Below are 13,321 nucleotides of genomic sequence, written 5' to 3' on the forward strand. Positions count from 1 at the left end.
CACCGAAGCTATAAAGTAAAAACCAAAACACAGGCACTGAAGATAACTACCTTGTGTGCAGATGTGCACATTATGAAAGAACAAAATGCAGTCACTCAAAGTGAAGCTACCCAGAGGCTGAAGTGGACTGACCCCTGCCCCATGGTTTGTGCTGGAGTGGGCGGAACCACATTGTGAATGACACACTAACAAACAGAGATGAAGACAGCTGGCTGAAAGCCCCTTTATATAAATATACTGTAGATATATTCTTTAAAAAAACAAAAGTTCTTGGCTAACACCAGCCCTCAAAATAATATACAAGTACAGGCAGGCTTTAGGATGACCGCCTCTGATATCAACCTTTAAGGCTCAGTTCTTCATGATGCTAATATCTTTCTACCATCACACATTTACACCCCACACCTTCAATTTGTGGTTCTCAAAGTACACATTTTCATTGCCAGCACTGTCTGCATTTAATCTAACAGATAACATAGCTGACGACCAAAGAGTATAGATTATTGTGTACTAATGCTTAAGTTCACTTTCTTCTTTCTAGATACATACAGCATGATGGATAAATAACAACAGCTCACCTTCTGGATATGTCCGCCCATCAAAGAAGGTGATTGGTTTGCTGAGCTGTCGAGCAATCCCTGGTACCGGAGGATAGAGGCGGAGGCCTTCCTTGATACACATTGTGGTGTAAGTCATCTTGCCAAGGTCATCCCTGAAAGCAGCCAAGGGTTTAATATACAATAAAACAAGCGTCATATCTTAAAAACACAGACATCAAATTGTACCCCAGCAAACAAACGCCTTTCTGAATGCCTAGGAATGTCACTGACGCTTGTTGCATCTCCAAGTATCCCTGTTCTGGAAGCACTTTTGAAAGTCACTATTTTTTAGTCTGTAGGAACCAGAGCTACATAAGACAAATCACTTTCGAAGCCTAAAGAGTTTCTTGTTTTGCGAAGGAGTAGAAAAGCATCTCAAAACTTGCTCTGTCAGAATTTTAGGTTGTCACAAAGAAGAGGCATTCCTGTTTGGGCTACACTAAACAGTTTATGCAACTATCATAGATAATCATGGCTGCAGTTGCTGGATGTAACCAGCAGCCCACTTCCCACTAGTAGAAGGGGTGGGGGGGCTGCGGATGAAGCAGAAACAGACGATCACTTCACCAGAAGGGTAACAGAATTGATTTTAAATCTTGGTTGACAGGCTACTATCAAAATCGATTTTTACCAATTCTTTAAAATATGCATTGAGCAGGCACTAGTTCTCACCAAATGAGTATTCCCTGTTACCTAATGGTATTGACTGTTTGGCCTAGGAGATTATATTACATTTTAAAAACACACTGAATGATGACACAGTACATTCTTTACCTTATAGATAAATTGTATACAGAAAGCAAATGATTATCCAGCAGCTTTCTTAAAATATTTTATTTATGACTGAAAATGATAGCCGGACCCAGTTCTTAATTTGTAAAAGGATGGTTTCCGGTGCCTGAAGCTCTGCTCAGAACCTTGCAGGGACTGCTATTAAATGCCAGTGTGCCGAATACCAAGGCTGCGTAGTCTGAAATCCACTTTATGCTTCCGTCTTTAATCCACCCACTCCCTGCCCCTTCATCTCGCTCTTGTAGGTTCCTGCTTGCTCTCATTGTGACTGTTTCTCTGTTTTTTTTAATTCGTCTGTCTTTTCACTTTGTATGTTGTTTCCTCTCTTGCTCTTGGTAAATGTCCGAGGCAGAAAAGTAAAGGGCATATTTATACTTGTTTTGCGCCAAATTTGCATCATTTTTTTTTACACAAATTCAGTGCTAAACTAACTCCATATTTATACTTTGGCGCTAGACCTGTCTAGCGTCAAGTTTATGGCGTCAAAGTCATTTTTGGACGGGGAAACCTACCTTGCCTTAATGAGATGCAAGGTAGGCGTTCCCGTGCAAAAAATGACTCTATGGCCTTAGCGCCATATTTATCCACCCATGCTAAAATCAGGCATGGGGGGAGGACGCTTGGGTCAGGGCAGGCGTTAGGGGACTTGTGGGCCTATTTCCATGGTGGAACATCATGGAAAAAGCCCACAGGTGCCCTCCCCAGACCCCATGGACAACCCCACTCACACCAGTGGGACAGCCGAGGATGGGGGACCCCATCCCAGGTAAGTATAGGTAAGTACAGGTAATGAAATGGGCCCCCCTATATGGCACTGGGTGCAGTGGCCATACCCAGGGAACCCTTGTCCCCTGTGCTGACCATTGGGGTGGTGGGCAGGACTCTTGTCTTTTCTAAGACAGGAGTCGTGTGGTATGGATGGTTTTGCATCAGAAAATGACTCTAGGCAGGTTAGAGTTAGAGTCATTTTTTTTTTTTTACGCTAACCTGCCTAATGTAATTTTTTGGTGCAAAACCCCTTTCTTCCATACCGCCAGCTCCACCCGACTAACATCAATATGTTTTACGCTAGCCTACCCTTTGCACCGGCTTACACCTTTCCATAAATATTGTGCCCGGCTGGTGTACAGAAATGGTGCAAGCCAGTGCCAAACTTTTTGGTGCAAAACTGCATTAGTGCAGTTTGCACCAAAAAGTATAAATCAGGGCCCCCTTTACAGATCTGTGGGCCCATGAAGTGGGTTACCCACTGCTGCAGCTACCGGGACCCTATAGTAGCTGAGACCAGGTTATAAAATCAATTCTTGTCATCAAAAGTCCTTGTTTCATCACTGCTTCTATCTGACACCTTTTACACAATGAAGGTAAGCTCGAGCAGAAAGGAAGATGAACTGCAAGACCAAAGAGGAAGGAATAGGCAAGGCCCACCAAAACCGGGGCTGTTACCTGCAGTGTAGCTGGCCGCACTACACGAAAAAGTCACAACTGCTTCAAATCGTGCTCACAAAGAACACACATCAGATTTATTCAGTTTCAAATTTAAACAAGCATTTGCAATGCAATAGGTCTAGCATTTTCTTGAGTCAGAGCTATTGGCATTGTAAATTCATAACTGGACTTTTCTTCCACATAAATTGGTCAACCATGCCTCATCATTTTGTCTTTTCCTGCCATATATTTCAAGTAACCCAGCATTGAACTAAAACACTTCCATTTAACTTCTTCCTCTATCTTAAAACATATCCAATTATCATATAAACCTTTATCAGAAATAAACTTTTAGCATTAGAGTGTAATGCTCAAAAAACCATAATAAATATCATTTTGGATGGCATGGAGGATGAAGGAAAAGAGGGAGTCAGAAGTAAAGATGGAGAGGACAAGTGGCGTAGTAACGGTGTCATGGGCCCTGGAGTAAGAAAGAAAATTGGTTGACAGCAAATTCGGTATGAAAATACAGCAGTAATTAGAGTTAAGTGAGGTCCATAGGTCTCTGTGCCCAGGTACCACTGCACCTGTTGCTCTATTGATAACTAAGCCTCAGGAAAGAAAGCGGATGGGGCCGGAAATGAGAAGCAAAAGGAATACAACAGAGAAAAGGAAGAAAGAGAAGGGGTCGCAAAGAAATAAAAGAAAGAAGGGAAAGAAAGAACGAGAAAATTAAAACACAACTAAGAGAAGAAATAGTGCATATGTGTGAGACAAAAGAAAAAAGGGAAGGAAGCTAGCAAATGAATGAACAGAAGAGAGAAAAGAGAGACGGTGAGAAAAACAAGCAGCGTAAGAACAGGGGCATGTATTTACTGACACATTTCACACAGACACAGAAAGGGAAACCACTTTGACACTTTGGGTCCTGAAAAGTAACTTGTGGCTTCTACATACAGACAGGAAAAAAGAGGGATTTATAGTAAAACGTGAACTGACAGATAAAGATTTAAAAAAAACACCAGAGAAAGGAAGGAAAACAATCTTTAAAAAAAAATAAAGTGAAAGGACGCATACCAAGTCAAAGGAAAGAGCAGATAAACAAGACAAAAATAGAATGAAGGGAAGAGCAAAAATAGTGAAAGAATGAACACCTGATGAGGAAAAGGGAAAGGAACGAAATAAGGAGAGAAATAACAAAGTGTTTGAAAGTTTGAAAGAGGAGGTAGCAAGAGGGAAATAAAAGCAAGGGAGAGGAGTAGAGAAAAACAGCTGAAAGAAAGAGCAAAACTGTTAACATGTGGATTTTAGGAGCTGGAAAGAGAAAAGTGGGGGAGAAAGAAAACATTGGGAGAAAACAGAGCTATGGAAAGAACGGAGTGAGATAGGTGAAACAGACCATCCCAAGTTAAATATAGATGTAATTGGCTCCCCCACGTCCTCAAACAGAAGTCAGAGTGTGGAACACGGGGGCACTGCAGAACAGCAGGAGATACATTAGCAGAGTTGTATGTGAGACCCCAAAAGAAAACTGAAATGCTTACAAGGCCCTCAATGGTCAGTCACTCATCGTAAGATTTCTCAAAGAGTGAACGCAGTAAGGACTTTTTCACTTACACAATCTCCGGATGCAAATAAAATGTTTCTCCTTTCAGTTAATCGCCGCACAATTCTTTGGTTGAAATAATGAGGTCAGCCTTGGGTCCTCCACCTGGCAAGCTTATATGTTACATGTAGAGTCACACTTGCCTGAAGGTAATACAGCAGATACAAAATATGTCTGCCTCCAACTCTGTTTATCTCTCCCTCCATCCCTGCCTTCTTATACACCTGAACCTCCCCTGACCTCAGGTTCAACACCTGGAACCTAGTGTCATTACATCAAGCCCACAGCAATCTATGCCAGGTGGTTGAGCACAAGCTGAAGATCCCCCAAGCTAAACCCTATGTTAAGTATGAAAAGGGGCGTCCCAAATGTCTTCCCCTGCCAATTACTCTGAAGAAGATGCACTCTACTGGTCTCCCTGTGTGGCTACTGGCTGGAGGCAGAAATGTATTATTTTTAGGGTCTCGAGTGGCTGCACCCTACTGGCGAGGTCTACTGACCCCCATATAAAGGAACCATTTTACCTTCTCCTTGGCGGTATGGCGGTATGAGGACCTTATAGATGTGGTTTAGAAGTATACCCTTTAGGAAATAGTTACGTTTATGAAAAACACAGCTCAGTGAATGACATAACAACAACATTGCAGTTTATCGCACTCCTTCCTTATTCCTTCATCACTGTCTCTTGAAATGCACAGAACACCAAACCAAAGTGGTTTCTTCGTGCAAGTGAGGGAAGAAGACCTGGAGAGCTGTCTAACAACAGCATTTAGAGAAGACTCTAAAAAATGCTGGGGGAATGGCAATCCTTGGTCTGGCCAGCAGGTGAATACTTCTGCTCACAAGTAGAACTGTGACTCTGCAAATACACATCTGGCTTCACTCTATAAGAGAAAGCTTGTTTAGTCATGAGCAGCGTGACTGGCTGGCACTATCTCCTACACTTTTACCATGAATTTGATTGGTAGTGCCACAAGCTAGGAATATGGGCTGTAGCTCCATTCCAGAAATTCAGAACATATATTGAACTATTCCTGCATGGACTGTTGGCACTTGCTAGTCTACGGCTGCCCATCTCCCACAAGTGAGGACCAAAAATGAAACCCCGCACATGGCTCTACTGTCATCAACTCTGAAGTATGGGAAGGACCTTACAGAGCACTCCAAAGCATCCAGACACCTCTCACCATAAAGACAGAGAGCTCCAATGATGGACTTCAGGTTATCTGCCAAGGAATAGCATTTTTGGTTGGTGAATATGATCCTCTACCTCAGTGACTGACCATTTTTAGTTATATCTTGAACACCTTCTTTCACCACCAGCAGCTCTCAGCATAGATAACAGAAGAGGGTCTGGCAGTCCTACAGTGTGCTCCTAAACATGTTGGTCTAAGCAGAAATGCTGGGCCTATCAGGCCCCTGTGCCCCAGGCCCTGCCAAGACCATGATGAGATTATCCATCATTTTGAGTGAATAGCAATCCTGTCAGTTATGACTGCCAGACTAATAGCTTGCATATACATAGCATGAGGAGAGGCAAAATATAACATTTCCCACTGCAGCATAAATCCGGAAAGTAGCTTCCATTGGTGCAGCAGGTGCAGTGGCATTGAGGCCCAGTGGCGTGCGGGACCCAGTGGACTGTGATTATTTTTATATTTCATAATTCAAACAGTAGCAAGGGAACCCATTCCCTTCCTTGCAGTAGGGCTTATAGCACTGGCAACGCTATTGGCTCAAATAGCTGCAGATCTGCTTGTATTATTCTTTTGAACAGCTAATGTTGTCTTATGGATATACTGTTGTATTGTACACAGCTATTTATAGGACTAAACCAAGAGAGTAAATTTTACCTATTAAATGTGTCATTTTTTCCACATATGACAGAATAAAACTAATTTAGAATTAATATGAATGGACATCCAAAAAAAGATAAAAAACGGGAGCCCTGGGACATTATTATTGGGTATGCAACTGATACAGCAGTGTTTCTATTTACGCGCTGTCTGTCTATGGAGGCAGACTTCTGATGCACCCCCACACACATTTCTTGTCCCAGCATCCCACAATGAAAAGAGCAACTTTTCAACTGACGCAAGCACGTAGACAAAAGTGATGTCAACACACTGAAGGGTTTGTGTATGCTTTTTAAAGATTGCCTTATCTTACCCTTTCACAAGCGTGACATTCGTCAGGTTGTAAGCAAGTAACTGTATTTGTACACGTTACTTACAACAGTGACGAATACAAACAGCACAAGCTAAATAAGGTAAAAAAGAAGAAATAACACTCTTTTGAAATATTTTTAAAAAACCTGTGCAAGACAACAAGAAACTAGAAAAAAGTCCAGACTGTAGTTTGGAAACTTCCACAGTAGGAGCCTGTGTGCTGAGCTAGTCGCTAGAGATATAAAGAACCGTCACTTTCATAAGTATATCCACCGCATATTTAAAATACTTAACCACATACAGAAGTCGTTATTTCTTAAAGGTCGGTGAGAGTGTAAAAATGGGAAGAAACGCTTTTCACATCAGTTTTAAAACGATCAGCGACTACGAGTTACACGCACGTAGCGCTTTATTTTATTTCCACCTTGAAAATAGAAGCTGCTGTAAACCGGATAGCTGTACATGGCTAGAGCGGTGCTAGATTTGTGATTGCAGGCGGCGGGCCCACCACTCATTTCTCAGGGTGGGGGGGACAAGACTTGTTAGGTCGAGCGTTAGTGTTCGGCCTGCTGTAGACTTTTAAGTATACTATAGAGTGAGTTCCAGCGTTTTCATTTGTTAGTTGCAGTGTCCTTCAAAAATCCTTGCTTGCTAGTGGTCAGTTCTGCCTCTTTGTCCTGCCTTTTTTCACTTTGGGAGCAGCAGAAAGTACTGTGTAATTACGCTACGTCCTGTTTATCTCTTCTGTAAGGGACTTTTTTTTGGCATTTGCTTGTTTCACCTCAAAAGTGTGGGTGCTTGTTCAGTTACTCCTCCCCACCAGCTCCCTCCGTAAACATAAACTAACAGCAGAGGGGGGCTTTTCCACGGCCAGCTCACACTTGCTCTCTTTCTTTTGTTATTTTCAGTCTGTGTGGCAACAAAAGTCCAGTCAGTAATTTACAATGCTATGAGCTCTAATTCGAGCAAACACAAGACTATTGCATTCCAAATGCTTGTTCCTCACTGCCACCACCCCTCACTTTGACATCTTAGTTCTTCCCTGTTATCTATTCTTCGTCACTTGCGCCCCATTCTCCCATCAACTTTTTCTCCTCACTTTTTCTCGACTGTCACCGTTTCCCCTCGTCACGTTTCCACTACAGTGCCACCCCACCACCCCATTGTCACCCAGTCTCCTCGTTATCGCCTGTATTTACTCCCTTTCGTCCATTTGCTGATGGCTGTTACCAGTTTCGTCTTGCTGAAAGTCTCTCTTGACTTTAATCCATTGCACCTTTCCCCTCGTTGTCACTGCTTGCTACTCAGACCCATTCTGTCTGGTTTGCACCTTTTCTGCGGACTGCTCGCCACCTCCTCTCATGGGAGCCCCTCCTCCTTTTATCCCCTATACTGCCCCTCACTGTAGCTGCGGCTCTGTAACCTTTCTCTTCATATAGATTTCCCCTTCCACTTGGCTTTCCGTGTTTCCCAGATCCCTGTCACCAGCTCACACAGACTAGACTTCATTTGCAGCATGGATTGTGTGGCCCTCGTGTTTTGAACAGTAATGCACACATCAGAATGCCAAGATCAATGGGTCTGGGTGAGCTACCTACGTATGGGATTGGGAAGACCGGAAGCTCAGCATCCATGTCGTATAGCACACCTACCGGTGTGATCACTACCCATGCTGCCACCCTTTCCTTGCACAAGTCCTGCGCCCAGCTGAGACTTTATTTCATCCCGTAACATCTCTACATACACCACAGAGGAAAGTCCCAAGGACAGAGTGATGGAAAAAAAGGGACGTTAATACTGCATGCCTTCTTCGTATTGCATATTGTAATTGCTTTCATATATCGCTTCATGGACCTGGCGAGGCACCATGTTTTCCTCCTAGGAACTATGTCCCGTAATCTGATGGCTTTTTTTTCTACTACAAACAAAACTGTATGGATCAGTAAATAATGTAAATGTACTACACTGGGGGTCAAATTTGGACACAAAACAACGAAGCAGTGAGGGTACAGAAGGATTGTGCAGTTATATGAGAGGTGTTCCGTTAAGAAATTATGGCCCTCATTCTGACCTTGGCGGGCGGCGGAGGCCGACCGCCAAAGTCCCGCCGTCAGGTTACCGTTCCGCGGTCGAAAGACCGCGGCGGTAATTCTGACTTTCCCGCTGGGCTGGCGGGCGGTCGCCTTCAGACCGCCAGCCAGCCCAGCGGGAAAGAGGCTTCCACGATGAAGCCGGCTCGGAATCGAGCCGGCGGAGTGGAAGCTGTGCGACGGGTGCAGTTGCACCCGTCGCGTATTTCACTGTCTGCGCAGCAGACAGTGAAATACATTTAGGGGCCCTCTTACGGGGGCCCCTGCAATGCCCATGCCAGTGGCATGGGCACTGCAGGGGCCCCCAGGGGCCCCGCGACCCCCCCTACCGCCATCCGGATCTCGGCGGTCCGACCGCCGGGATCTGGATGGCGGTAGGGGGGGTCGGAATCCCCGCGGCGGTGCAGCAAGCTGCGCCGCCGCGGAGGATTCAATGGGGCCGCGGTACACTGGCGGGACCCCGCCAGTGGTGCCGGTCCGACCGCGGCTTTACCGCCGCGGTCGGAATCCCCATTGGAGCACCGCCGGCCTGTCGGCGGTGCTCCCGCGGTCCTCCGCCCTGGCGGTCAAAGACCGCCAGGGTCAGAATGACCACCTATGTTACCTCCATACGAAAAGTGTTTCTACTACAATGACCAACTCCAGCCATTACTTCAAAATGACACTTAGCTCAAGTTTTGATTTCTTAGATGATGTGGTGAACTTGGAGTGTCACATTTAAAACAAAAATGTGGCTTATAAACCTGCTGAAAATTTGAGGGGTGCCATAGTTTAGGTTGTATACCTCGTCATAGGTTTATGCTTGCTTCCCAAGATAGAAGGGCACAGCTGCGTCCTCATGATTGTCTCTTGGCTCCTCCCATTTCGGGTGCTCCGCCCCAGTCCGCATTCCATAAAACACAGCTTAGATGCCTTGGAGAGAGGGGAAAGTGACTTGCCTTACATTTATGTGACGAGGACCTTGGGTGAAAGGGATGGGATGATCTGGTTTCTGAAATATGATGATTCGGGGCTGGTTTGTGCATGCAGCACACAGCGCGAGAACAGCCTTCAACCAAAAAAACTAACAAAAAAAACAGATTGCCTGCCCCAGGGGATGAGAGAGGGAGGCAGCCTCTGATTCCACTGCAAAGAAAGTGATAGCAATCTAATAGCGCCATTTGTTGTCTCCTTGTGCCTACGGAAGCCCATCTGTCCTGCGCGTGCGATGCCCTTGTTAATATATGTATATCACTGTGAAGGAGATGACAATCCCCTCTCACACATGGGTAGCCCCTAACCTCGCCTGTTTACTCCCAGTGTTTGAATACTCCTGCACACAAGTGTTTGAGTATATTTAAAGCTTTGTATACAGAAATATTGTATAAAGTGAACATTTGGTACCTAAGCAAGTTCGAGCAGTGATTAGTGGTTACAGGTGGGATACAGTGGATGATGCATGAGGTGTAGGTGTGCACTTAATCAGGCTCTCCTGATCCTAAGTTAGTTACCCTCAGGTTAAATAGTTATTATTTTCCTACGCATCAGCACCGGGGGGCAAGGATGTGCATTTATAGCTATTGTAAAGAGAGATGGAGCACTCAAGTGCCGGACGGGGGTGATCAATGGACAATGCTGTGAAGGTTGATATTCTGGGTTTTCAGGCACTGTTCGAAGGCAGGAGCTACTTACACCCTGCCTTCACTCGCAGGCCTAGCCATCCCGGGGAAAAAACTACTATCAACATTATCTCCCTTAACTGTTGTCCAATAGATCAACGGCCTTTCTTCACCAAGATGCTAAAATGCTAAGTTTTGTACAGAATTACTATAGATCTCTCTTCTTACCGTGTTTACAACACATTCTGATCAGACTTTCAGTTTCTTCACTAACTGAAACCACATTCTTGCCTGCTGAGACAGTGCCAACTTCATCGCCTCTGCTCACCTCCATTGCCTGTTTATGTCCTACGTGTTCCTGATCTGTCTGTGACAAATACTGTTCTCCTCTCATCTCTCAGACTGGTATGGGACTCTGAGAGCACTACCACCCCTCTTAGAGTTAGGGGTCTCTCAATGGTCTGTCCGAGGCCCACTACTATCACCCCTAAGCACCACTGCTCTTGGAAACTTCATCTTCTCCTTTCACCACAGATGTGACACACTCCATCTTCTTCTTCCACCTTTCCACTGATGACACGCACCATGTTCTCCTTGTACCTTATTCACTGATAACACACACTCGTCTTCTCCTTTCACCTTTCCACTGATGATGCACACCACCTTCTCCTTTACCACTAATGACACACACCATCTTCTCCTTTCACCTATCATCTGATGACATACACTATCTTCTCCTTTCACCTTTTAACTGGCGACACACCACCTTCTTTCCTCTGATGACACACACCATCATCTCCTTTCACTTTTCCTCTGACACTCGTCCCTTTTCCCTTCCTCTGCCCCTGTCTCCTTTCATACAGCTATCCAACGTTACAAGGCCCTCAGATCTGTCATATGTGGAGCTCTTCCAAGATAGAGGCCCTTGATATATCACTTATCTGCACTAGCCCCTCTGCCTAATTCGGTCCACTTTCTGTTAGATTTATTCACTCTCTCCTCCTTACTGGACACTTCTGGGCTCCCTCCAGCGCTTCTGCGCGTAAGGTGTCATTTTTAGGTCAAACCTAGGCAGCACACAAGAGCTGTCTCTCGACATGTTGTAATCTACATCTGTGGGCTTGTACCACATCTATCTCATGCCTATCACTTTCATTCGTTCCTTGGCCTGACTTTCAAAATTCCCTTGATTTTCATAGGTAAATGCTTTACGTTTGTCCCACCTTGAGGCTACTTTGTTAACACCTTGGAGACTGACCATGTTACATGGATTATTGCACGATCTGCCATACACCTTAGTGTGACGCACTACTTTTTTCTTTTGCCTCGCAGCGTAGCGCTGCGTGGCCGTATGTTGTTTCTTCCTCTTCCTTGTTTTCGGCATGCCGCTGTTTCTTTCTGGTGTCTGCACACAAAGGCAGCAAGCTGAGGGAGTGGGGGCTTTTTTTATTTATTGCTTTTAAAAAGGTTCATATAGTGCAAACTCGGTCAGAGGAGTGCTTTACATGAGGACGTGAAGTTTCATATAGTGCAAACTTGATCGGAGGAGCGGTTTACATGTCTATGTGAAGTTTCATATAGGACAGCCTCGATCTGAGGAGCGCTTTCCACGAGTAATTTAACACAGAAATCCTCAAAGTGGCTCTCCCAGCACCTCGGGAAACTCTCCCCATACTACTTTGCGGGGCAAATATTTGCCCATAACTCAGCCTGTTGTGGCAGTACGACAATTGGACCACCACCGAATGGTGCAGCACAACATGCTCTTTCTGTCCAGGTCATCTCTGGATCCCCACACTAAGTTGAGGGGACCCCAAAATAGTAAAATCTCCCACCATTCAATGTCTTTGTAAGCTCTCTCATGGCTGGAACTTTTGTTTGACAGCTGGGAGTAGTTTGGGTTTTAAGGGCCTTGCTTGTTATAGTATTGCAGCAGGCCTGCTAGGCCTGAAATGTGTAAGGAACTACGCCCTCTAGGGGTTACATATATGGTTACACTGCATTACTTTCTGCCATTCTCTTTTCATGCTGTTATGCTCTCTAGGGGCTGACTATATGGTTCCATGACTATGTTTTTTACAAATACTATTTTTATTATGGTGTCCTCTAGGGGTTGTTTTGAGCATTACAGTCAAGATACTACAATATTTGCTGCAATCGGAAGCTTGCCCCACACTGCTTTGCGGGGCATTCCTTTTACAAAACATTTTTGCCCATAGCTCAGTGTGTTGGTCCTAGGAAAATGGGAACACCATCAAAATGTTCAGCACAACACACTCTATCTGTGGCATCTATGGGTCCCCACACTAGGTTGGGGAGACCCAAAAATAATAACCCCTCACACCAGTAAGTGTCTTTTTAAGTTCTCTCGTGGCTGGAAACTTTTTTTGTACAGCTAGTAGTAGTTTGTGTTTTAAGTGCCTTATTTGTAATATCATTCTAGTAGGCCTCCTAGTCCTGAAAAATGTGTAATGCACTAGGCTTTCTGGGGGTTAAATATATGGTTATACTGCATTATGTTCTGCCATTCTGTTTTCATGTGGTTAGGCTCTCAAGGGGCTGACTATGTGATTACATGACCATGAGTCTTACAGATGTTATTTTTATAGTGGTGCCCTCTGGGGGCTGTTGTGAGCATTAAAGTCAAGATACGACAATAGTCGCTGCACTCGAAAACTCACCCCATAATGCTTTGCAGGACATTCTTTTTACAAAACATTTTTGCCCATAACTCACCAAATGACGTGCTCTTTCTGTCAGGTCATCTCTAGGTCCCCACACTTGGTTGGGGGGAGGGGGGATCCCCAAAATAATAATATATAAAAAATATACTAAAGGCAATATTTTATTTTTTTGCCTCAGATGGAGGAAGAAGGTAAATGGAAGTACTTTAGTTATATGCAGGGCCCCTGGAATTATGTAGCAGATAGGACCAAATGACGCAGCAGGGTTGTCCAGTTTATGTGGCAAGAAATGTCCAGCGATGCATTTACAACGCCAATAGCTCTAACTCAAGCAAATGCAAGACATTTTGCATTGC

At 44.6% G+C, this 13,321-nt stretch overlaps 1 protein-coding gene across 1 annotated transcript in view; it reads right to left on the reverse strand.

Moving 5' to 3' along the window:
* LOC138293487 (cytochrome P450 4B1-like) overlaps positions 1-13,321 on the reverse strand; it is a 229,601-nt gene that overhangs the window by 61,074 nt on the left and 155,206 nt on the right. The window contains exon 9 of the mRNA XM_069232725.1: positions 579-712. Coding sequence (XP_069088826.1) covers positions 579-712 — 134 coding nt within the window. The remainder of the gene's footprint in view (positions 1-578; positions 713-13,321) is intronic.

This window comes from Pleurodeles waltl, chromosome 4_2, assembly GCF_031143425.1.
Source record: "Pleurodeles waltl isolate 20211129_DDA chromosome 4_2, aPleWal1.hap1.20221129, whole genome shotgun sequence".
In the NCBI taxonomy this organism is placed as follows: Eukaryota; Metazoa; Chordata; class Amphibia; order Caudata; family Salamandridae; genus Pleurodeles; species Pleurodeles waltl.